The sequence below is a fragment of the Ranitomeya variabilis genome, chromosome 2 (genome assembly GCF_051348905.1).
Source record: "Ranitomeya variabilis isolate aRanVar5 chromosome 2, aRanVar5.hap1, whole genome shotgun sequence".
Lineage (NCBI taxonomy): Eukaryota > Metazoa > Chordata > Amphibia > Anura > Dendrobatidae > Ranitomeya > Ranitomeya variabilis.
In genome coordinates, this window is record NC_135233.1 from 603,565,954 (window position 1) to 603,589,567 (window position 23,614).

A 23,614-nucleotide genomic window follows, 5' to 3' on the forward strand; every position below is an offset into this window, starting at 1 on the left:
GGAGAGGATTGTTTCACCAGAAAGATCAGAGGAAAATTGTAACTAAATGTTGTGGAAAATGACTTGGATATTGCTTTGCTCGGGACGGCATCACAATTAGGCAGGGCCGGGAAGCGCTGCGATGAGGAGGGGGGTGAATGCAAACAAATCAACACAAACAGCCGCTGTCAAGAGCACTTTACTGACGCCGAGTAATGGAAGCATTACTGAAGGTTCCTCCACAATCAGCTTGGGCTCAACTTATCGGCTGGAGACGTTTCTTCTTTTCTCTACTTGAGCAATAACCAAATTAGCGGCTCCGGGAGTGACACAATTGTGCTTCGTAATAAAAGGAGCGGTGGCATTTTAGAGGAAGGTGGCAGGTACTTGTCGAGCGTCCACAGAGGAACCACTGTGCTTTACCTGCAGCAGAGGAAACGTCACGCACAAGCGGCTTCTGCAGGGCACAATATACAAGTCAATGCTCTTTTATAAGAAGTCATGGTTGAGCGATGTCGACACCTGCTACCTCCACTGATTGGTCACTTTTTAATTTTGCAAAAAAACACACAGAGTCTATTTAATCCAGTGACTCAAATAATGTATTTACAACAGTGCCCATCTCCTCGCTCCTTCATATAGTGATGCTCCGATGCAGGACACGGCCAGGGACATAGGGACTTGTGACCTGACCCGTCCATCATCCGCCATCGCACATGCCCCAATTCCTTATAATGAATCATGGTGATGAATGGAACTGGTCACACGTCCCTCCATGAGATCGGTGCAGCTTTGGACAATACAATATGGGAATCAGTGCATTAGATGCAAATTTTGAGGATATTTGTAAAAAATTATTAAAAAAAAGGTCCAACTCATATGAAGGGTATGTATGATTTTACATCCAGTGGCATAACTTTAAGCTAATGGGCCCCAACGCAAATGCTTCAATGGGGCCCCCAAGTATTGCAAACCTTTAACAGCATTGCTCTTTTTTATATAGGCTAAAATGACTTTTGGGCCCCCTGGGCCTGGGTGCAATTGCTACCCCTACACCTTTAGTAGTTAAGCAACTTGTTTACACCTTTTTTCATTGCATCTAAAATGATAAAAAAGTAACCAACTCAGCAACTAATTTCTTGCCGTTTTATATATACAGCTCCAATGCACACCTACGTGTCTCCAAAAATGCAAACTACTAGGCCAATCTTGCAGTGTTGTTATGTTCTTTTTCCCATATACCCATTGATTCTTGCTCACCAACACATACAGAAGAAGTAGCACCTTCTCTTTATCCCTTTATACGCAGAAAAAATTTTGGAAAATGTCTCACACTTCGAGAAGAATAAATCACAACCACATCTCTGGGGGAAATTTTTTTTTTATAGGGATGGCACAATCCCTCCATCTAGAGCCATAATCTTACATAATAAATCTATCCATGTCACAGCCGCCACTAGAGGGAGCTGTACCGATCACTTGGACTTCCACATCCAGACCCGCTGCCCTGGATCTGCGCCACCTCCACACCCATAACCTCAACTGTTTAAGGATTTTACAAGAAGTAGCAACATTTGCTTTAGTGTACGAGAAATTTGCATCGTGCCCCGAGATCCTGAAAATCCCTGGGAATTCATGTATAAATTGCTAGCGACAAATTGTTCGGCTGGTGGGTTATTAGGAGAACCTTAGGAGGTAAAAATTTGTTTCGGCGGGAGGCCACAGCTATTTGTATTCCGTATCGAATGGCATCAGTTTGGATTTTATTTCATTTAGCTATCATTTGCATATATATTACATTATAAAAACTGTATGCGAAGCTTTGAACAACATTTGCGGCGCAGACCTCGACAATGAGATGACATCTGCCTGTGGCCAAACCATGAATGCATAAGTATGCACGCCTAAGGTATGGCAAACCACCGAGAGCTCTCCTGGAAGTAGCATTCTTGTACTGACTGCCTAGGGTTCAATAAGGCGTTACATACATCGCAGGGCGGTGTTCATCCTGAGCTCCACGCATAGTGTCATAACAGGGCTGCAAGACAGTCAATGGGATGGTAACTTTGCAAAATAATACAGACACCCTTCAGGGAAAGAATCAGCGACCCGCAGTATACTATATGTTATGAAACTACAACTCCCAAGATGCCTTGAGGACGGAATGAGGCCGTTGACTTGGGTTGGCCAGGACCAGATGTTGTAGTGTCCAATGATGGAGAACACTAGTCAAAAATAACCTGGAAAGTGTGAAGTATGTATAGCGTGTGTATAACTTCATGGACATTTCCCTTATAACATCGAGCATCTTCACACACATTCCTGTTGCTTCCAGGGCTGCCTCCACTCTCTGTCCATTAGCCTCTCGCTCTAGTCTGCTTCTAATGCAGGCTAGGCCCTATCTGTCTCCTGACAGGAACCTGTCTCCTGTCTTTTCACTTTATCCTCTCCCACTCCGGGCAACTCCCTACTATTAACTCCCTCTATCCATGTCTGTTACCAATGCTACATGTGTTTCACAAAATGGACAATAATAAAAAAAAAAAATATATAAATGGAAAATAAAAGATGAGTATCTAACCTGCTCCCAGTCCTTGTTGTGTGACCATTTCCACAGGATCTTGTAAGTGGATAAAAACGACGAGACCGGCGACTCCAAATAGTAAGATGAAGGAAAACATGTACGTCAGCCTCATAATTATTCCTCTCAAATCAATCCTGCATTGATCCAGGGAAATAAATCATGCCAGCAACCTCCAGGGGGTTAGCAGCTTTCATCTTCTCATTGTATTCACCTTTGGGCTCCGCAGGGCCACACCTGTAAGAAAAGAATAAGGTGAGCTCTAAAAGATCTCTGCAAAATGTCCATGAAAAAGTTATAAGATCAGCATGATTTGTCCAACAAGTTCTCATAAATACGTATAAAATATCATTACAATTTAACTACTATAATACTGCCCCTATATGCAAGAACATAACTACTATAATACTGCTCCTATGTACAAGAATATAACTACTATAATACTGCTCCTATGTACAAGAATATAACTGCTATAATACTGCCCCCTATGTACAAGAATATAACTACTATAATACTGCCCCCTATGTACAAGAATATAACTACTATAATACTGCCCCCTATGTACAAGAATATAACTACTATAATATTGCCCCTATGTACAAGAATATAACTACTATAATACTGCTCCTATGTACAAGAATATAACTATAATACTGCCCCTATGTACAAGAATATAACTACTATAATATTGCCCCTATGTACAAGAATAACAACTATAATACTGCTCCTATGTACAAGAATATAACCACTATAATACTGCCCCTATGTACAAGAATATAACTACAATAATACTGCCCCTATGTACAAGAATATAACAACTATAATACTGCCCCTATGTACAAGAATATAACTACTATAATACTGCCTCTATGTACAAGAATATAACTACTATAATACTGCCCCTATGTACAAGAATATAACTACTATAATACTGCCCCTATGTACAAGAATATAACTACTATAATACTGCTCCTATGTACAAGAATATAACTACTATAATACTGCCTCTATGTACAAGAATATAACTACTATAATACTGGCCCTATGTACAAGAATATAACTATAATACTGCACCTATGTACAAGAATATAACTAATATAATACTGTCCCTATGTACAAGAATATAACTACTATAATACTGCCCCTTATGTACAAGCCTTAAAAACTTAAGCATAGGATGAAAGCTTTCTTTCTTTTTTTTTTTAAACTAAACTAGTTATAAGATTTAGTCCATTTCCGTGTCACCTCTCCCACCCTTTTCTATTACGTATAAACCAAGCTGCTAGCAAAATGTCACAAGAAAAACTGGGTCAGAGCAAATGTCACTCCTGACACAATCACTGAAGCTGAACAACGTGATCAAACAACCAAGTAGAGATGGGAGCAATAATGTAAACCACTTGTAAAGAAAGCCCCAGTCCTCAGATCACACTTATTAGGAACCGCTGCAATTCCAGGTGCTGCTCACCCATCACTGTGTGTAATCATCCACCCAATTAATTGCACATCAGAAGATGGAAAAATAACACTCGGGATTTTTCCACAGCACATAAACTATATGACCAAGTATGACAAAGTATCATCAACCATTGAGGACTGTATACGGATATCAGCCAGGACTCTTAGGCAACGCAAATCTGCATTTTGTCCTTCTATTGAGTTTTCCATCAAAGTTTCCGACTTAGGACTTCAATGAAACCTTGATGGACTCCATTAGAAGACCGTAGGGCCAGACGACACTGGTGGGATCTATCGAACTATGGATAATGGTTGGTCATGAATAGAAGCCACAAATGTGAACAAAGCCCAATTAATGGGGTCTATTGGTCACTGTATAAGTCAGTTTCTCCCCAAGCAGGAGCCGTCTTGGCCATAGATGAGTTTCCATAGTTGTCTATCCCACTTGGCCACGAGACTCGTCTTTATATTTTGGTGGTTAATGTGCAAATGTCTAGCCCCTAATTATCACTCACAGCGAAAAAAAAGGCATCTAGTTGTCAGAATTATATAGTTTATCAAAACTGTGCTTACTCTAAAACTTTTTTATTTTTAGCAACTTTGTTATTAATTCCTGTAAAATAGGAAGAAGAAAAAAGCGCAAAAAAAATATTACAGACAGCAGATGTAGCAAAGGAAAGAAAAGCGACTTTACACATTTTATTCTCAAATTGTACGCGCCATATGGTGTTCATTTTTGGTGAATTCACCAATACACTAAACAAGTAGTTTATTTTTTAAAAAAAACTATAAAACAAAACCTGACTGACAAGCAAAACTTTATTCTACTAAATTCGAATTAAATATAAAAACTTTGGTTTTACTAGTATGGGTTTTTTATCATCATCATTTCCTTCAATATTGTAATTTATCTTGCATCACAAATATAAAAACATCAACAAATATAAAAGCAAAAAGAAACAAAGCATTGGGGGTAGATGTTTGATACTAGTAGCATGTGTCTCTAGGGATCTTTTTCACCTCTTCAATCACAGAATTAACTTCTAGAATTTCCATGTGTTTTTAGTCTCATGTGGATTTAACACTGATTTTCTGCAAAAATTAATTTCTCCGGTATATTCGCGGTTTATTAAAGTAGAATCAGTCGAGTTGCTGATTTTGTAATTTAAAATCGTCAGAAAATTTGCAAAAAAAAAAAGCTGCATGTAACAAAGCAAGATTTTGTTGCAGATCTCGGTTTGTGCTTATGTTCTGATGAAGAAGTCGGATGACTTTGAAACACGCCGATAATATCCTGTCTCCCGAAATGTCCCTTTGGATTTTATCAGCAGCACACAGGACCCACTTATTCTTTCTTGGCACAAAATCCACAACAGAATCCGCAATTGATCTTTTCTGTCACGTGTCAGCAGACTTTCTACGGGACATCGATGGTTAATCTGTAGCATTTTACGGTACCAGAATTCTTCAGAAATCTTTACACTATGTGAAAACGGACAGGAACTCTTCAAGCAGTTTTTGGAGCAGAAACTCTCCAAAAACTTTTCATTTCTACTCTCAAAACACAGCAAAAAGACTCAGTTTGCACAAAGTCTGATGGCTGATATTAGAGAATTTTTACCCATTCGAGTCCGCAGGATTTTTCGCTCCAGAGCTCCTCTTTCTACTGACTAAATAAAGTTTCCGGCACAGTCGGCCATGTTGGAAGCTTTGGGCAAAAGTTTTCGATCACTCTATATACAAATATATAAAGAAAACCGATTACCCTCCCTCTTCGTAGTTCCATTTATTAAAATCAGGATATATAAAGGGGGTGCTCACTGTAAAATTCTGGTGCTCTGGAGAAAATACTGTAAAAGTCTCAAAAAATAACTTTGGCACACTAAGAAGTTCCAAGCGAAGAGTGATTTGGCACCTGAACAGGGACCTGAGGGTCCAGGATTCAAGTCCCTGTTCAGGTGCCAAATCACTCTTCGCTTGGAACTTCTTAGTGTGCCGGAGTTATTTTTTTGAGATTTTTCCATTTATTTAAGTCAGCAGATGGAGACTCATTGATCGGAATTACAAAAAAGCGAATCTGGCCTAATCTTGGTGGATTTAACTCGACCCCTTGACATATTCCATTCTAAAGTTTTTATTTTTCGCCAATACCCAAACATCTTGCACAAAACCCGACTATTTTGCCCCCCATCATTTTCCATCCGTCCTTTCTAAATCTGGCAGACAAGCCCTTTCCATTCTGATTTGCGGAATGGATGTTACGATGTCTCCTCTCCGCCCGGCACACTCCGCACGCATCATTAGAAGTGACACCTCCATTTCCCCTTCAAAGTCCCTACTTTGGGGATTAGATTCCAATAAGTGATATGGAAATCACTTGTCAAGTCAGCTTCTGAATTAATGGACGCGCTTCCTTTTTTTTATTTTTTCATGAGTTTGGTCCTTTCGGGATCCGCTCATGCAGATAAGATTTCTCCTGCAGGGGTTTGACATCCTAATTCATAAGCATGAAGAAGAAAGGAAAAAAAAAACGCTCCGACAGCGGCGCTCTCTTGTCACAGTCACTTGGCACGTGCGATACAGAGGAACCTAAATGTGATTTCCTCCATTCAATCCGACTTGTTAGATCTGAGGGTCTGGGCGTTTGGCTTTCACTCAGTCTACCGCCCATGCTCAATTAAACATGGGCATTGTGCAAGCACGGACGACTCTGCGCCCGTCTTTACAGAACGCCCAAAAAATTCGCCGTTTGGCTTTGTACTTTCCCTGAGACTGGATGTGAAATATTAAAGTGCGTTCACTTGCACGGCAGCTGGAGACAAGAAACAATATATTGTCCACTGTTATCAGCCTATGACTTTAGCATTACAATGGATAAATCATCCCTACTGTACATCATATATCTCCAGAAGGGTTATAGTTTTATTAGGTTTTTGGATTTGGGTTACCACCCAAATTTCTAGTTATCTCGTCTGCAAACAATTGGAAATTCCAGAACTTTCCCAAAATGGCAAATATAAAATAATAACCTGCTAACACACATAATTACTTTAATAAAGATGCAAATAAAAAATAAAAAAACGGGCAAAAAAACCTTTAAAAAAACACACAAAAAGAATAGTTAATTGGACCCTAAATTCTTTGACTCAAGCACCAGATATTAGCGGTGTAATCGTTTTGCCTTTAAGGAGAAAAATATTTTCAATGTCCCTTCCAATAAATCTGAATGGGATTGATTCTGTAGTATATGGATCGGCAAGTATCAGGGACAAAAGTTTAGTAAAAAGTTTGCCAGAAGGAAAAACGCCCCCAAAACGTCTGTGTGGCACAGGTAATGATCTGTGTGTGGCGTCCAATATCAGTACATAAACATCCGCACATCGGGGGAATTCTTTCTGAAGATGAAATATTTACAACAAAATAAACACAAATCTTATTTAGTGCAGAAGTGAAATCAAATATTTATTCTAAAGTCGACGCTGCTTTAAAAAAAATGTGTAATAAATTATTATGGGTTTATAATATCATTAAGTTTATACTGTATATGATACGAGACAATGCACGATAGGACTTCTGGTTCAAGACACCAACCATGACGTAGTATAATAAATATACTCCCGTTTTATGTATACAGCACTGATGCACTGATGCAAGCCTATGTGTTTGTGTGTTTATTGATTACAAGCAATCGCCCGACAGTCTGTTTCAGGTTAAATTACTTTTGTGGACATATTTTTGCAATCCAGTTTCAAACGTTTTGCCCCATTTGTCTTTTACCAGCACAACTTTGATGTGGTCTGCAGTCATAAATCAGAAGAGGAGCTAGAAAAAAAACCAAAATAAAACTAAAATTAAAACCTCTCCCGTCTGTCAGAATGATGAATTCTCAGATAAAGGGGTATTCTCAAGTTTGGAAGTTATCGGTAGTCCATTGGGTACCGGATAATGTCTCCATCGCTGGGGTTCTGACCTGTAGGACCCCCTATCTATTCCAGGAATCAGTGGAATCCCTTGTTAACAGAGAGGTGATTGATCATGACCATTCATTTTTATGGGAGTGCCAAAAACCATCTGCGATCCCTGGCACTCCAATTAAGAATGAATGGAGCAACGGTGTACTTGATCGACCTTTGATTTATTCACTTTTCAGAGCCCCAATTCTCAAAATCGGTGGGGGGTCCCAATGATCGGGATGTTATCCCCTATCTACCCCCAAAAACTAGATTTATATACAGGGAAGAGGTGTCCATATCTCCGGAACGGCAAAATAAATTAAAAGAACAATGTCGGATTGAGGCGTTTACACCAGAAAAGAAAAATTACGTATTTTATGGCAAGTGACCGGTCTTTTTAAGCCTTATTTCCATAGGCACGGACAATCCCTTTAAATATGCAATATCACTTTGTGTTACCGACTAATATAGTCCAGCTACATGGAAGGAGGACTGCACGACACCGCGTAAAAGAAACTACCTCCTGATTAAAAAGTGATTAGTTTTTCATTACATGGTGACCCGGGGAAGCGATCACACCGAACACGGTTTTATTTACTGCCAACCTGACAGAGCTTCCATTATCTCAGCAGGTCAGGGAGCGCAGCTCTGCAGCACAGACGACCATTTTTTGTTTGTTTGTTTTTTTTCCTTGCCTCGTCTCTTTTATCTGGGTTTCCTGCACAGGTGACGCTGAGCTGAAGCCACAGCTGCTGAATGAAACCATGGCTTCCTGCCACCAGGCTCCCTTTACAATGAAAGCAAATTAATAAAATTTTGCGTTCTGCGTGAAAATCATCCCAAATTAGCGAGGCCAATTCACTTAGAAAAACCAAAGGAGGGGAGGGGGTTCTGGACTTTTTGGATTATGTGATGGCAAATTGACGAACTTTCCCCATACTGTACAATTTGCAACTTTTAAGGAATCATTGAGCAATCATAGTATTTGCCAACGACGGAGAGTAAAGTAAATACTTGCAATCCCTCGCCATCTGTGGTGTCAGACGCGCACTGCTCACCCTAGTGAATTGCAGATGGAGAAATGATGGCGAGTGCGTAGAGAAATCTATCCCATGCTGATCCAGGGAAATGGCGCTGCATCACAGGAGCGGTTCTGCTTCAGTCTGCACAAGAGATACTGAGCCATGTGGTTCATCGGATACCACATTCTTAATGCTTGCTCACACCGCGTTGCGTTTTTGGTACATCCTTCCCATGCCGGAAAAAAAAGCAGCATATTACATTACCAGCATTTCTGCTGCTTATTTCTATTCCTTGCTGATTTGAACCAGTATGTCAATTGTTTCAGAGTTTTGGCAGACAAATGAATAGGAAAAAAATACATAAAAAACAAGCCAAAAGCTGTAGCAAATACTCAATGTGAGCACATACCCTTCAGCTACATTCCCACATCCGCCCATTTTTTTTCTCGGACAGCGCGCTGATCCATAGAATCTAATTGAGCCGTACACACATCAGTTTTTAATAACAGGTCCGCATTTCCGGCTAGTGGATCTCGGAGCATTTAGAGGATCAGACTTGATCATTAAAGTCTATGAGGATCCGAGAGACAAGTATGTAACTAGGATGACGTACTTTGTACTTCAGTGCTCCATCCTAGTTTCATCCGTTTTTATCGAATACATTGTTAAGACTCAATGGATAAAAAAAAGTTTAGAAAGTTTATATATGTGGAAAAAAAAAAAAAGAGGATGAGGGGAAAAAAATAATTGATGCAACACGGATGACACCAGAGGAAACAGTGTAAAGAGCAGAGGAATCTTTGTTACTTATCAGTGCTTGGGTAAGGTGTTATAAGTTCATGCTAAAAACATACAACTCTGCCCTTCACCTCTCCAAACAAACCTATTTCAACACCCTCATCACCTCACTGTCCAATAACCCTAAACGTCTCTTCGACACTTTCCAGTCCCTACTCAACCCAAGAGAGCAGGCCCCAACCACAGATCTCCGCGCTGACGATCTGGCCAATTACTTCAAAGAAAAAATTGACCACATTCGACAGGAAATCATCTCCCAATCTCTTCATACCAGGCACTGTCCTCCCTCCCCCACTGCATCTAGTTCACTCTCTGACTTTGAACCAGTTACTGAAGAAGAAGTAAGCAGGCTCCTTGCATCTTCTCGCCCGACCACTTGCACCAGTGACCCCATTCCGTCACATCTCCTCCAGTCCATTTCCCCGGCTGTCACCTCTCACATAACAAAAATATTCAACCTTTCCCTCACTTCCGGTATTTTTCCCTCCTCATTTAAGCATGCCATCATACATCCATTACTTAAAAAACCCTCCCTCGACCAAAACTGTGCCGCTAATTATAGACCTGTCTCTAATCTTCCCTTCATCTCTAAACTCCTGGAACGCCTGGTCCACTCCCGTCTTACCCGCTATCTCTCAGATAACTCTCTTCTCGACCCTCTTCAATCTGGCTTCCGCTCTTTACACTCTACTGAAACTGCCCTCACTAAAGTCTCTAATGACCTACTAACAGCTAAATCTAATGGTCACTACTCCATGCTAATTCTATTGGATCTTTCCGCAGCATTCGACACTGTGGATCATCAGCTCCTCCTCACTATGCTCCGCTCCATCGGCATCAAGGACACCGTTCTCTCTTGGTTCTCCTCCTATCTCTCTGACCGATCCTTCACTGTATGTTTTGCTGGTTCCTCCTCCTCTCACCTTCCCCTTACTGTTGGGGTTCCTCAAGGATCAGTCCTAGGCCCCCTCCTCTTCTCTTTGTATACTGCCCCTATTGGACAAACAATCAGTAGATTTGTGTTCCAGTACCATCTCTATGCTGATGACACCCAATTATACACCTCTTCTCCTGCTTTCACTCCGACCTTCTTAGAAAACACCAGTGATTGTCTTACCGCTGTCTCTAACATCATGTCCTCCCTCTATCTGAAACTGAACCTGTCAAAAACTGAACTCCTCGTGTTCTCTCCCTCTACTAACCTACCTGTGCCTGACATTGCCATCTCCGTGTGCGGTTCAATCATTACTCCAAAGCAACATGCCCGCTGCCTTGGGGTCATCCTTGATTCCGAGCTTTCATTCACCCCCCACATCCGATCACTGGCTCGCTCTTCTTATCTGCATCTCAAAAACATTTCTAGAATTCGCCCTTTTCTTACTTTCGACTCTGCAAAAACTCTTACTGTTTCTCTTATTCATTCCCGTCTGGACTATTGTAACTCTCTACTAATCGGCCTCCCTCTTACCAAACTCTCCCCGCTCCAATCTGTCCTGAATGCTGCTGCCAGGATCATATTCCTCACCAACCGTTACACCGATGCCTCTACCTTGTGCCAGTCATTACACTGGCTACCCATCCACTCCAGAATCCAGTACAAAACTACTACCCTCATCCACAAAGCACTCCATGGCTCAGCACCACCCTACATCTCCTCTCTGGTCTCAGTCTACCACCCTACCCGTGCCCTCCGCTCCGCTAATGACCTCAGGTTAGCATCCTCAATAATCAGAACCTCCCACTCCCGTCTCCAAGACTTTACACGTGCTGCGCTGATTCTTTGGAATGCACTACCTAGGTTAATACGATTAATCCCCAATCCCCACAGTTTTAAGCGTGCCCTAAAAACGCATTTGTTCAGACTGGCCTACCGCCTCAACGCATTAACCTAACTATCCCTGTGTGGCCTATTAAAAATAGAAGAAAAAAAAAACAAAACACATAATCAGGTTCCTTGCATCGTGTTCTCATACACTTTATGCAGTTAATAGCCCTCTGTGTCTGTACTGCTACATACTTAGGCTGTTAACTGGTTCATGCAGCTTTACATGAACACCCGAGCCTTACACTATGGCTGGTCCAAATTAAAGCAATTGGTACCATCCACCTCTCGTGTCTCCCCTTTCCCTCATAGTTTGTAAGCTTGCGAGCAGGGCCCTCATTCCTCCTGGTATCTATTTTGAACTGTGATTTCTGTTATGCTGTAATGTCTATTGTCTGTACAAGTCCCCTCTATAAGTTGTAAAGCGCTGCGGAATATGTTGGCGCTATATAAATAAAAATTATTATTATTATTATTATCTGAGCATGCCCGGGTGCTTACAGAGTGTCTTCGGTGTACTTGAAAAATATGTTCAAGTCCTCGAAGTTGCATGTCTCGCAGATGTCCATTCATTTCTATGGGAGCTCCAAAACTGCTCATAGAAGTAAATGGAGAGCGGCACCAACGCAGCGCAACCTCTCCATTTCTTTTCAGGGATCTGTTTTTTGGGGTTTTTGTAGATTCACTGGGGGACTATCAATATATGTCATGAACTTATCAGATGGGACAACCCCGCTAACATCGGTAACACTAAATTATGTTGACGAGAACGTATTCAATATGTGCCGATCCTAGGGACACCTATGATTTATTGGTTTGTTTTTTTCCCTACACTGGAAAATCCTTTTCCCTAAGAGTCAAGTCCTCGATTTCATTAACTTCCAGAAACAGTTTCCATTTCTCCCGACTGCTCTACAAAAAAAAGAAAAAAAGAAAAAGCCTCCCACAAATGTCAGGGTTTGTCTTATTGGTAGCTGCTAATTGCAACAAGGCTCGCACAGGATGTTATTAGGACGCGAGATTAATGAAACAGATGCTGGTTTTGCTCTTTTTATACAGAAATATGTATGGATTTTCTTGCCACCTACATAGGATTGCATTTTAGCAGCTGCCTAGTAATGCAAATTGATTGCATCTGGCTGAGATTATTAGGCTGCAAAGTATATGGAAAATCAAACCTGGCACCGAGACGTTTGGTGCCAACGGCGGCTGCAGGAAAACGCTGAGAGATCGTATTATTAGATCTACATTAAGTGGCCTCCAAGTGACAAGACCTTAATCACAATATAATCCTCGCAACGATCTGTCCTTGTGGAGCCGGGATCACGCAGAACGGCCACGGAAGGCCCACACAAGGCCAACTTTTTGATAAAGAGCCTCCATTTCTTAAAGGGGTCCACTGGTGTGAAGGTTGAAAATGTGGGTGCAAGTTCCAGATGTTTTAGCCCATTTCATAATTTGCGGCTTCGTTGCAAAATTTTTGCGCCATTTTACTCCAGTTGCCTTTGTGGACAGCAAAATCAGTGTCATTATATTTTTGTACATTTGAAGAAGTACGTGCGACATCTTAAAGAATCAAGCAATTTTCTGCTCTAACAATGTGCAAAAAGTAAAAAGCAAAAAAAAGAAAATCACATTTTGTACAAAATTCATCAACTCTTGTGCAACATTTTTGATCCACAAAGTTAAAAAAAAAAAAAAGGTCAAAATTATGAATCAAGACTTAAGAGTATTAGAAAGTTGTAGAACTTTTCTTACTTTTGTCACATTAGAGCCCCCAATGGTATACTTTACAGCATGTGCATAATATGGCACATAGTATACATAAAAGATTCACATCGCAGCCCCTGGCGTTCTCCACTTGTTTTACTTTGTGTTCCTGACAAGGCTGCTTTGGAAAATTCGCACTTTTACGTCCCCATATTGTGCATTTGCAAGAAGGGATTTTATTTCGGTGCCAAAAATAATTTCAAGCTGCATAGAGAAAACAATGCGAGAATAATGTATCTCTGCTTGTCGCCTGTGAACGGAGGAAGTTGGGAGAACGGTGCACAAGGTTTATAAATCTTCCTGCTCAGCATTATAACACATTCATATACTACTCGTGTTCGGTATTAGAGGAAATTGTTGATGCATGCTCAATATATTCCGGTCCGCACAAGGAGACCTGAAGGTCACACACGGCCGGGAAGCCATAGGTTTATTTAATAGGACAGTGACCTGCAAACTGAATGTTCCAGACAAATATAATTTTGATACTTAATTTATTACTGAATGTTATAGGACCTTGTATAACCCTTTATCTCACCGCCTGTACAAAATATTCATTTGCTTTTAGGTTTTGCTTCAAACTTACAGATATGGCAGGATATTCAATGTTGGCTTACACTGTATCCAGTCCACACTGCAGTGATACATTGTAGCAAACTAACAGGACAACATGAGAGTTGTACTGTAGAGTCTAAACTGGATTCAATTGTAGCAAACACTCAACTGTGAAAAATATCATGTCTGGGGCATATTTACCATACTCTCACAGCATGCATCATCGAAATTGAGATAAAATAAATATATAAATATATATATATATATATATATATATATTTGGGTTATCTTGGTGACGTTTGAAGTTTGGAACGCTCTACGACAAAGGATCTGGGGGGCCATTTATGGAGGATAGATTTGAGCAAAAAGATTTGCAAGAGCCTGGTGCAGCTGCCATATCAGTAGTCCACGACCACCAGACCAAAGCCATGTAAACCTCCTACTAACTATGGCATCACCAGTGGTTCTCCAAATTGGTAGGCCGCCACAACAGACCTAATCACTTTTTTAAAATGGTGCACGAATGATGTCACTATGTCCTTTTAGATGGAGATGCCTTGGGTAGTAATAGGCTAACAGACAGTGCTCTGGTCCAGCGACTTGTGATGTGGCAGCTTGACCAAGGTCCTGGTAATCATTTTGCTCAATGTGAATGCCACGACTGAGTGTGGTCAGAAGATCGAGACACCTGGCTACACGTACATCTGCACTGGTTAGAACTTCTTCACCTTCCTATTAACCGTTTTCCTTGCTCTGTTCTTGCAAAGGTTAATCAGTCCTGTTTGTCTCCTGAAGCTCTTGTCCTCAGTTGGTTCAGCTATTCTGAGTTCATCACTTCCCTCTGGTTTAAATACTATCCTCTTAGCTTCAGTTGTTGCCAGTAGTAGCTTGTAACATGTGGTTTGGAGCTGGAGACGTGAGATGAGGAAGGAGCAGGCATTTGGAATTAGTAACATAGTTAGTAAGGCCGAAAAAAGACATTTGTCCATCCAGTTCAGCCTATATTCCTATATTCCATCATAATAAATCCCCAGATCTACATCCTTCTACAGAACCTAATAATTGTATGATACAATATTGTTCTGCTCCAGGAAGACATCCAGTCCTCTCTTGAACCCCTCGACTGAGTTCGCCATCACCACCTCCTCAGGCAAGCAATTCCAGATTCTCACTGCCCTAACAGTAAAGAATCCTCTTCTATGTTGGTGGAAAAACCTTCTCTCCTCCAGACGCAAAGAATGCCCCCTTGTGCCCGTCACCTTCCTTGGTATAAACAGATCCTCAGCGAGATATTTGTATTGTCCCCTTATATACTTATACATGGTTATTAGATCGCCCCTCAGTCGTCTTTTTTCTAGACTAAATAATCCTAATTTCGCTAATCTATCTGGGTATTCTAGTTCTCCCATCCCCTTTATTAACTTTGTTGCCCTCCTTTGTACTCTCTCTAGTTCCATTATATCCTTCCTGAGCACCGGTGCCCAAAACTGGACACAGTACTCCATGTGCGGTCTAACTAGGGATTTGTACAGAGGCAGTATAATGCTCTCATCATGTGTATCCAGACCTCTTTTAATGCACCCCATGATCCTGTTTGCCTTGGCAGCTGCTGCCTGGCACTGGCTGCTCCAGGTAAGTTTATCATTAACTAGGATCCCCAAGTCCTTCTCCCTGTCAGATTTACCCAGTGGTTTCCCGTTCAGTGTGTAATGGTGATATTGATTCCTTCTTCCCATGTGTATAACCTTACATTTATCATTGTTAAACCTCATCTGCCACCTTTCAGCCCAAGTTTCCAACTTATCCAGATCCATCTGTAGCAGAATACTATCTTCTCTTGTATTAACTGCTTTACATAGTTTTGTATCATCTGCAAATATCAATATTTTACTGTGTAAACCTTCTACCAGATCATTAATGAATATGTTGAAGAGAACAGGTCCCAATACCGACCCCTGCGGTACCCCACTGGTCACAGCGACCCAGTTAGAGACTATACCATTTATAACCACCCTCTGCTTTCTATCACTAAGCCAGTTACTAACCCATTTACACACATTTTCCCCCAGACCAAGCATTCTCATTTTGTGTACCAACCTCTTGTGCGGCACGGTATCAAACGCTTTGGAAAAATCGAGATATACCATGTCCAATGACTCACCGTGGTCTAGCCTATAGCTTACCTCTTCATAAAAATTGATTAGATTGGTTTGACATGAGCGATTTCTCATAAACCCATGCTGATATGGAGTTAAACAGTTATTCTCATTGAGATAATCCAGAATAACATCCTTCAGAAACCCTTCAAATATTTTACCAACAGTAGAGGTTAGACTTACTGGCCTATAATTTCCAGGTTCACTTTTAGAGCCCTTTTTGAATATTGGCACCACATTTGCTATGCGCCAGTCCTGCGGAACAGACCCCGTCGCTATAGAGTCCCTAAAAATAAGAAATAATGGTTTATCTATTACATTACTTAGTTCATCTATTACATTACTTAGTTCTCTTAGTACTCGTGGGTGTATGCCATCCGGACCCGGAGATTTATCTATTTTAATCTTATTTAGCCGGTTTCGCACCTCTTCTTGGGTTAGATTGGTGACCCTTAATATAGGGTTTTCATTGTTTCTTGGGATTTCACCTAGCATGTCATTTTCCACCGTGAATACCGTGGAGAAGAAGGTGTTTAATATGTTAGCCTTTTCCTCGTCATCTACAACCATTCTTTCCTCACTATTTTTTAAGGGGCCTACATTTTCAGTTTTTATTCTTTTACTATTGATATAGTTGAAGAACAGTTTGGGATTAGTTTTACTCTCCTTAGCAATGTGCTTCTCTGTTTCCTTTTTGGCAGCTTTAATTAGTTTTTTTAGATAAAGTATTTTTCTCCCTATAGTTTTTTAGAGCTTCAATGGTGCCATCCTGCTTTAGTAGTGCAAATGCTTTCTTTTTACTGTTAATTGCCTGTCTTACTTCTTTGTTTAGCCACATTGGGTTTTTCCTATTTCTAGTCCTTTTATTCCCACAAGGTATAAACCGCTTACAGTGCCTATTTAGGATGTTCTTAAACATTTTCCATTTATTATCTGTATTCTTATTTCTGAGGATATTGTCCCAGTCTACCAGATTAAGGGCATCTCTAAGCTGGTCAAACTTTGCCTTCCTAAAGTTCAGTGTTTTTGTGACTCCCTGACAAGTCCCCCTAGTGAAAGACAGGTGAAACTGTACAATATTGTGGTCGCTATTTCCTAGATGCCCGACCACCTGCAGATTTGTTATTCTGTCAGGTCTATTAGATAGTATTAGGTCTAAAAGTGCTGCTCCTCTGGTTGGATTCTGCACCAATTGTGAAAGATAATTTTTCTTGGTTATTAGCAGAAACCTGTTGCCTTTATGGGTTTCACAGGTTTCTGCTTCCCAGTTAATATCCGGGTAGTTAAAGTCCCCCATAACCAGGACCTCATTATGGGTTGCAGCTTCATCTATCTGCTTTAGAAGTAGACTTTCCATGATTTCTGTTATATTTGGGGGTTTGTAACAGACCCCAATGAGAATTTTGTTACCATTTTTCCCTCCATGAATTTCGACCCATATGGACTCGACATCCTCATTCCCTTCGCTAATATCCTCCCTTAAAGTGGACTTTAGACAAGACTTTACATAGAGACAAACCCCTCCTCCTCTCCGATTTTTACGATCCTTTCTAAACAGACTGTAACCCTGTAAGTTAACTGCCCAGTCATAGCTTTCATCTAACCATGTCTCGGTTATTCCCACTATGTCAAAGTTACCTGTAGATATTTCTGCTTCTAGTTCTTCCATCTTGTTTGTCAGGCTTCTGGCATTTGCGAGCATGCAGTTTACAGGATTTTGTTTTGTTCCAATCTCCTCCCTGTGGATTGTTTTAGAAATGTTCTTACCTCCCTTCTGAGTATGTTTTCCTGGGTCTTCTTTGTTCGAGTCTAATGCTTTTCTTCCCGTCCCCTCTTCTTCTAGTTTAACGCCCTCCTGATGAGTGTAGCGAGTCTTCTGGCGAATGTGTGTTTCCCAGGTTTGTTGAGGTGAAGTCCGTCTCTGGCGAGGAGTCCATCGTACAAGTAATTCACACCGTGGTCCAGGAATCCGAATGCTTGTTGTCTGCACCATCGTCTTAGCCAGTTGTTCGCATCAAGGATCCTGTTCCATCTCCTGGTGCCATGCCCGTCTACTGGAAGGATAGAAAAAAAAACTACCTGTGCATCCAGTTCCTTTACTTTCTTCCCCAACTCTTCAAAGTCCTTGCAAATGCAATTGTTTCAGGATATCTCTGGGTGTAATTGGTTTGTGTGTGGGTCTGCCAATCTCTATTCCAATTTGGTTTGACTCGCCTTCTCCTTCCCTATTTCTCACTTCATTATTTAGGTGTGTTTTTGTATGATTGCGGTCTTCTTTCATCCTTGCCCTTTTCCACTCTGTGGGTTTTACATTACAGCAGTACTAACATTCCTGCTATCCTACTCACTAATCAGGGTTGTACTTAGGGTAAGACGGGGAAGAAACGTGATTGCCGGATGGGGTGAAAGAGCCAGTCTAGGGACGCTATGAAGCTCAGGGTGGTGCAGGGCAAGTTTTATGGGTGCCCCCTTAGTGGCCTTCCAAAGTAGCAGAGCTTCCTTCCCCTTCTGTCTCCCGGTGTGTTATCTTGCTTCGCGTAGAAGTGTGAAATCTAATAAAGGTTCCAGAATCATCATTGTGGTATTAGAAAGTTGCACATTTTTGCCCAAGTCGTGCCTGTGTAAGGAATTTTGACTTTTTTGCCCTTTTCTACAACTCTTGCCCCAGGGGGGCTTAGTGAGGGAAACTGTGTTGTTCTCCTCCGGATGGATCCACTAAAGGATTTACTCCAGAAAATCAAAATTTCTCTTTGTAGCACATGGGCTGCTCACAATGCGCCACGTTTATTAAGGGGTGTATGACTTTGAATAAATTTTGTGCATCTCACTCCAGAGCCCATTTCGATGAATAGATGTTAGCTCATTAACAAGTGCAGATCAACTATATACAAGCTGATAATCGCTTGTTGATTGGACTGTATGTAGAATACTGATGGGAACAAGACAATCATTCTGCCCTTATACATCACCATGATGTCGGCAGCACATGCCCCATTTATACCTGCCGATATTATGTCTGTAACAATGATTTATATGCCGGCATTTATGATCTGATCACTCAACGAATGCTAATTTTGCTTGGTCATCAATTAATCGATCTGGCATGGGCTGATAATTGGAAACAGTTTTTACGAATACTTGTCGGCCCATTATTAGCCCAACAAAATGTGCGGTAAGACTGAGGTATGAAAATCGATCTTTAGCAAATGTCTTCCATTATAATGATTATGGTGTGTATAAAGATTGGGGAGAGTTGGGAGACCAGACTACACCTCCGATGCAGCTCAGCAAAGAGGATATTGACTTAAAAGCTTCGCCGCCAACCACAGAATCATCATTATAAGCTGGAAACTCAAAGGCGACTTTAATGTAAAGAAATGATAAAAGCAAATGGGCTCTTATTCACTGCATGGAAATCAAAGCTTATTACACACAGCGTTAGTTATGCCGTTCCCAATGTAACAAGATAAGATCCCAATTAGTTGACAAACAAAGAAAATTCCCAGCGGTGATTTTAATTCACCCGAAGACGATTTACCTTATCATTAGATTAGATCACGGAAAAATATAACTAAATAATCTCGGTAAAAAGTGGAAGCTTAGGACATAAACACTTGAAAAGAAATATATCAGATCGATACATAGATAGACAGATGATAAATAGATGATGGATAATAGATAGATAGATGATAGATAATATAGATAATAGATAACAGATACATAGATAGATGATAGATAATAGACAGGTAACAGATATAGAGGTAATACAGATAATAGATGATAAATGGATGATAGATAAATAAATAGATGATAGATAAATATATAGATATAATAGATCGTTAGATATAGATAGCTAGATAATAGATTGATAGATAACTAGATAGATAATAGATCAATAAATAGATGATAGATAATAGATCGATAGATAAATATCCACTTAAATGACCACTTAAAGGGGAGAGAAGCAGTTTCAAATCTAATCAATCATCCGTTTTACATTATTAGCCAATGTTTTCGGTTTCTGGATCACAGAGATTTTTGCTTCTCTCGATTTTGAGAACTTATTTTGTATGTAGATACAGGGCTCATTCAGACGTCTATTTTTCACGCAAGAGATCTATCCATGATTTTCACGGATAGAACTTGCACCTATGGCAGGTTATGATAATGTTCACATATCTGATTTTTTTTATATTTTTTTGGGACCGAATGGTCCACACAAAATCATGGAGACATGTTCGATATCGATCCACATGTCGGATCAAAAATCATCAATGCAAGTCTGTGGGTCAGTGAAAAAAAAAAATTGGACAGCAATCGGATGGCGTCACGGACTGATAGCAGAAACTTGGATTCAAAAAAATCATATGTATGTGAAAGATAATCCAGATATCCAAATGAGGCCTTAAATCTTTGCTTTGTTAAGTCCTGAAGACAAATAAAAGTTTACAATCTGATGGAAAAATTGCATAATGCCAAGTGTCTGAAAGTAAATGGATAATGCAGTTTTTATTTTATCAATTTTCTTTTTGGAAAAAAAGCCACCCCTAAAAAAAAAAAATAATATATATATAAAAAAAAACAACATTTAAAATATGCTCTTTCTCCAAAGCAAGGGTACAGAGTTAATATTCTGCAGAAAATGACACAGCCGAACCACTAATTCTACCATATACGTCAGCAGATATAAATAAACGGTTGTCCTGTGCACCTCAATAGGAATTCACTACACTTGATCCTTGCATACTTCTTTGGTGATCCATCTTTTTCCGGAAAAAAATAAAAATAAAATAAAAAGCAGGCTGCAAACAGAAAGCCTTGCATTGTTCCCATTGTCAGAACGCGGCGTGCAGATAGCAATTTCTCGAAGGCAGAAAGCTTTACTTTAAGCCTTTACATGTATTTTTCCACTCATTTACTGTACAAACAACTGGAGGAGAATGTGGCAAATATCATTAAAAGAATAAAAAAACAACTTTTCATTCTGACACTCTGGAACACGGAACGAAAAACCTACAGAACAACAAGTGGCAATGAGCACGAAAGTAAACATGTATCCCAAAGCAGAGCATCGGGAAAAAAAAGTGAGCGATACCCGTGGCGGCGTTCTACCAGCCCCGTGTATCCGCATTATCATCTCACAGACACTTGTAATGTGGCTGGATCTCACAGTGAATAATATTTCATTATCGCTCCTTTCAGATCGTGTCTCACCTAAAATACAAGGGTATAAAATATTATGTGTAACGGGATTAATCTATAAAACAAATGCAGTTGTGTGCCCGCCGCAGAGTCAACCGCCACTTCTCGGATGACATTTCTCACTTTTAGAATGGGTTGGAAATTGAAACATGGATTCTGGAGAAATCAGTCATTAGTCACATAATTGCAGCGACATGCTGCAACCTGCGCTAAAAAATGAGGCAAAATGGGCTAAAAAGTGCCTTAGAATTTTGTTTTCTCCACCTCCGCCTTCACAAAACAAAGCTTTATATACACTGTTGGTATCAAAACATTCCCAAAATCAAAGAGTTTTTTTTATTTGTTTGGTCCTTTAGAGCTCATTAACCCCTTTGCACACGCAAAGGTGCGCGTATAAGAAAGCAGGCTTAGAAGCTATGCATGCTCCATACCGGGCAGGTGCCAGCTGCGTTATACAGCCGGCACCTTCCTCTAAGGCCGAGTTCAGATGGGTATATACATGGACCGCAGTGTGCGGACTGACCACAGGTTTCCAGACCTGAACCTACAGCCTTGTAGATCTGGGTGGTCAGTCCAGGCATTGTGGTCCATCTACGATAGTAAAGTAAAAAAAAATAAAAATTCTAAAAGCAAATAATCTAAAAAAAAAAAGCTTGAAGCAGTTTGAGGAAAAAAAAGTGAAAAAATAAACATATTTGGTTCTGGCACATCTGTAAAAGTCCAATCAAATATATAAACTTAATTAGCCAAACCGGCAAACTTTGTATAGAAAGAAAGAAAAAAAAACCTTTTGAAATATCAGAATTTTTTTTTTTTTTGTTCCCTGCACCTGGAGGGAGGAAAAGTGACTGCTCTCTAAGTCATCAGGAATGTCATGGGACATTATGGCTTATCTCTTCACTTCGGACAGGTGTTGTTTATTATTTTTTTTTTTAAACAATAAATTTTTATTGAAGTTTGCAAAAGTAAATGGTACAGGAAGGGAAGGTACTTTAACGTTATCCAATAGAACATTGCATCATAAAAAGTATAACAGTATAACAGTCCTTCGTTTATGTTCCAGTACCAGCAATAAACATAACACAAGTCATAACGAAGGACGAGTGTAACAACAAAGACAAAGACAAACATAGAATGTGGGACAAGGGATCGGGGGGGGGGGGGGGGGGGGGGGGAAGGAAGGGAGAGGGGGACCCGAGAAGGGATTACAGTAAATCTGTATCCGTTTGGGTAGTTTAGTCAGGCGCCTGAGGACTAAGGTTAGACAATCGGGATACCGGATCCGCAAAAGGGGTGTGGCTTGCATATTCTGCCCAGGGGAGCCAAATAAGTTAAAATCTGTCGACTCTGTCAGTTAGTATAGCAGTTAATTTTTCATTTACCATATACCAGGATAGGCGAGATTTAACTCCCGATAAGTCCAAGCCTGTTTTTTTCCATGCCGAAGCTATAGTTTGTTTAGATGCTAAGAATATAAATGTGATAAGGGCCCGGGAATATCTAGGAATATTAGAAATACGCTTATTTAATAGAGCTTCCCAGGGGTTTTTCTTAAGGTTAATATTCGTAACTGAAAGAATCAAGAAATAAACTCTGGTCCAGAACCTTCGAACTGTTGGGCATAGCCACCAGATATGGAGCATATCTCCTATGGAGTTACATTTCCGAAAGCAGTTTGGGGAATAGTTAGCCAGTGTTGTTTATTATTTTAATTAATTTACATTCAATTAAAGGACTTTATTCCGGGTGTGTGTTTTTATACAATATCACTATAGGGTTAGTAATGGAGGCGTCTTATAGATGCCTTTTCATTACTAACCTCTGGGCTTTATGTCAACTGACAATACGAAGCAGACATTAACCCCAAAACTATCACTCCACTTGCCTCAGCACCAGAGCAAATGGGAAGAGCGAGACTAAGTGCCAGATTTGGCGCATCTTTTGGACGCACCATATCTAGGGCGGCTGAGACCTGATGTTTTTAGTCTGGGAGGGGGCCAATAACCATGACCGCTTGCTAGTCTACTAATATCAGCCCACAGCTGTCTGCCTAGCCTTTGCTGGTTATTAATTATAGGGGGAACCCTACGTCATTCTTTGAGGGGGGTCCCCCATTTTAATAACCAGTAAAGGCTAAGTATAGAGCTGTGAGCTGATATTAATAGACTGGAAAGCTCCATGGGTATTACTCCCTTCCCAGGCTAAAACAAAGATCCTAAACTATGGAAACCAAGATATATGATAGAACTTAAAATAAATATATAAAAAATCTAGAAAATTTGAGAAATAATAATGAGGAAAGGTACAATGCACTAAAA

General features: G+C 40.3%; 1 protein-coding gene across 7 annotated transcripts in view; it reads right to left on the reverse strand.

Moving 5' to 3' along the window:
* CHST8 (carbohydrate sulfotransferase 8) overlaps positions 1-23,614 on the reverse strand; it is a 446,696-nt gene that overhangs the window by 264,564 nt on the left and 158,518 nt on the right. For all 7 annotated transcript variants that reach the window (XM_077288625.1, XM_077288627.1, XM_077288622.1 and 4 more), the window contains one exon: positions 2,561-2,797. In XM_077288625.1, coding sequence (XP_077144740.1) covers positions 2,561-2,675 — 115 coding nt within the window. In that variant the 5' untranslated portion in view covers positions 2,676-2,797. The remainder of the gene's footprint in view (positions 1-2,560; positions 2,798-23,614) is intronic.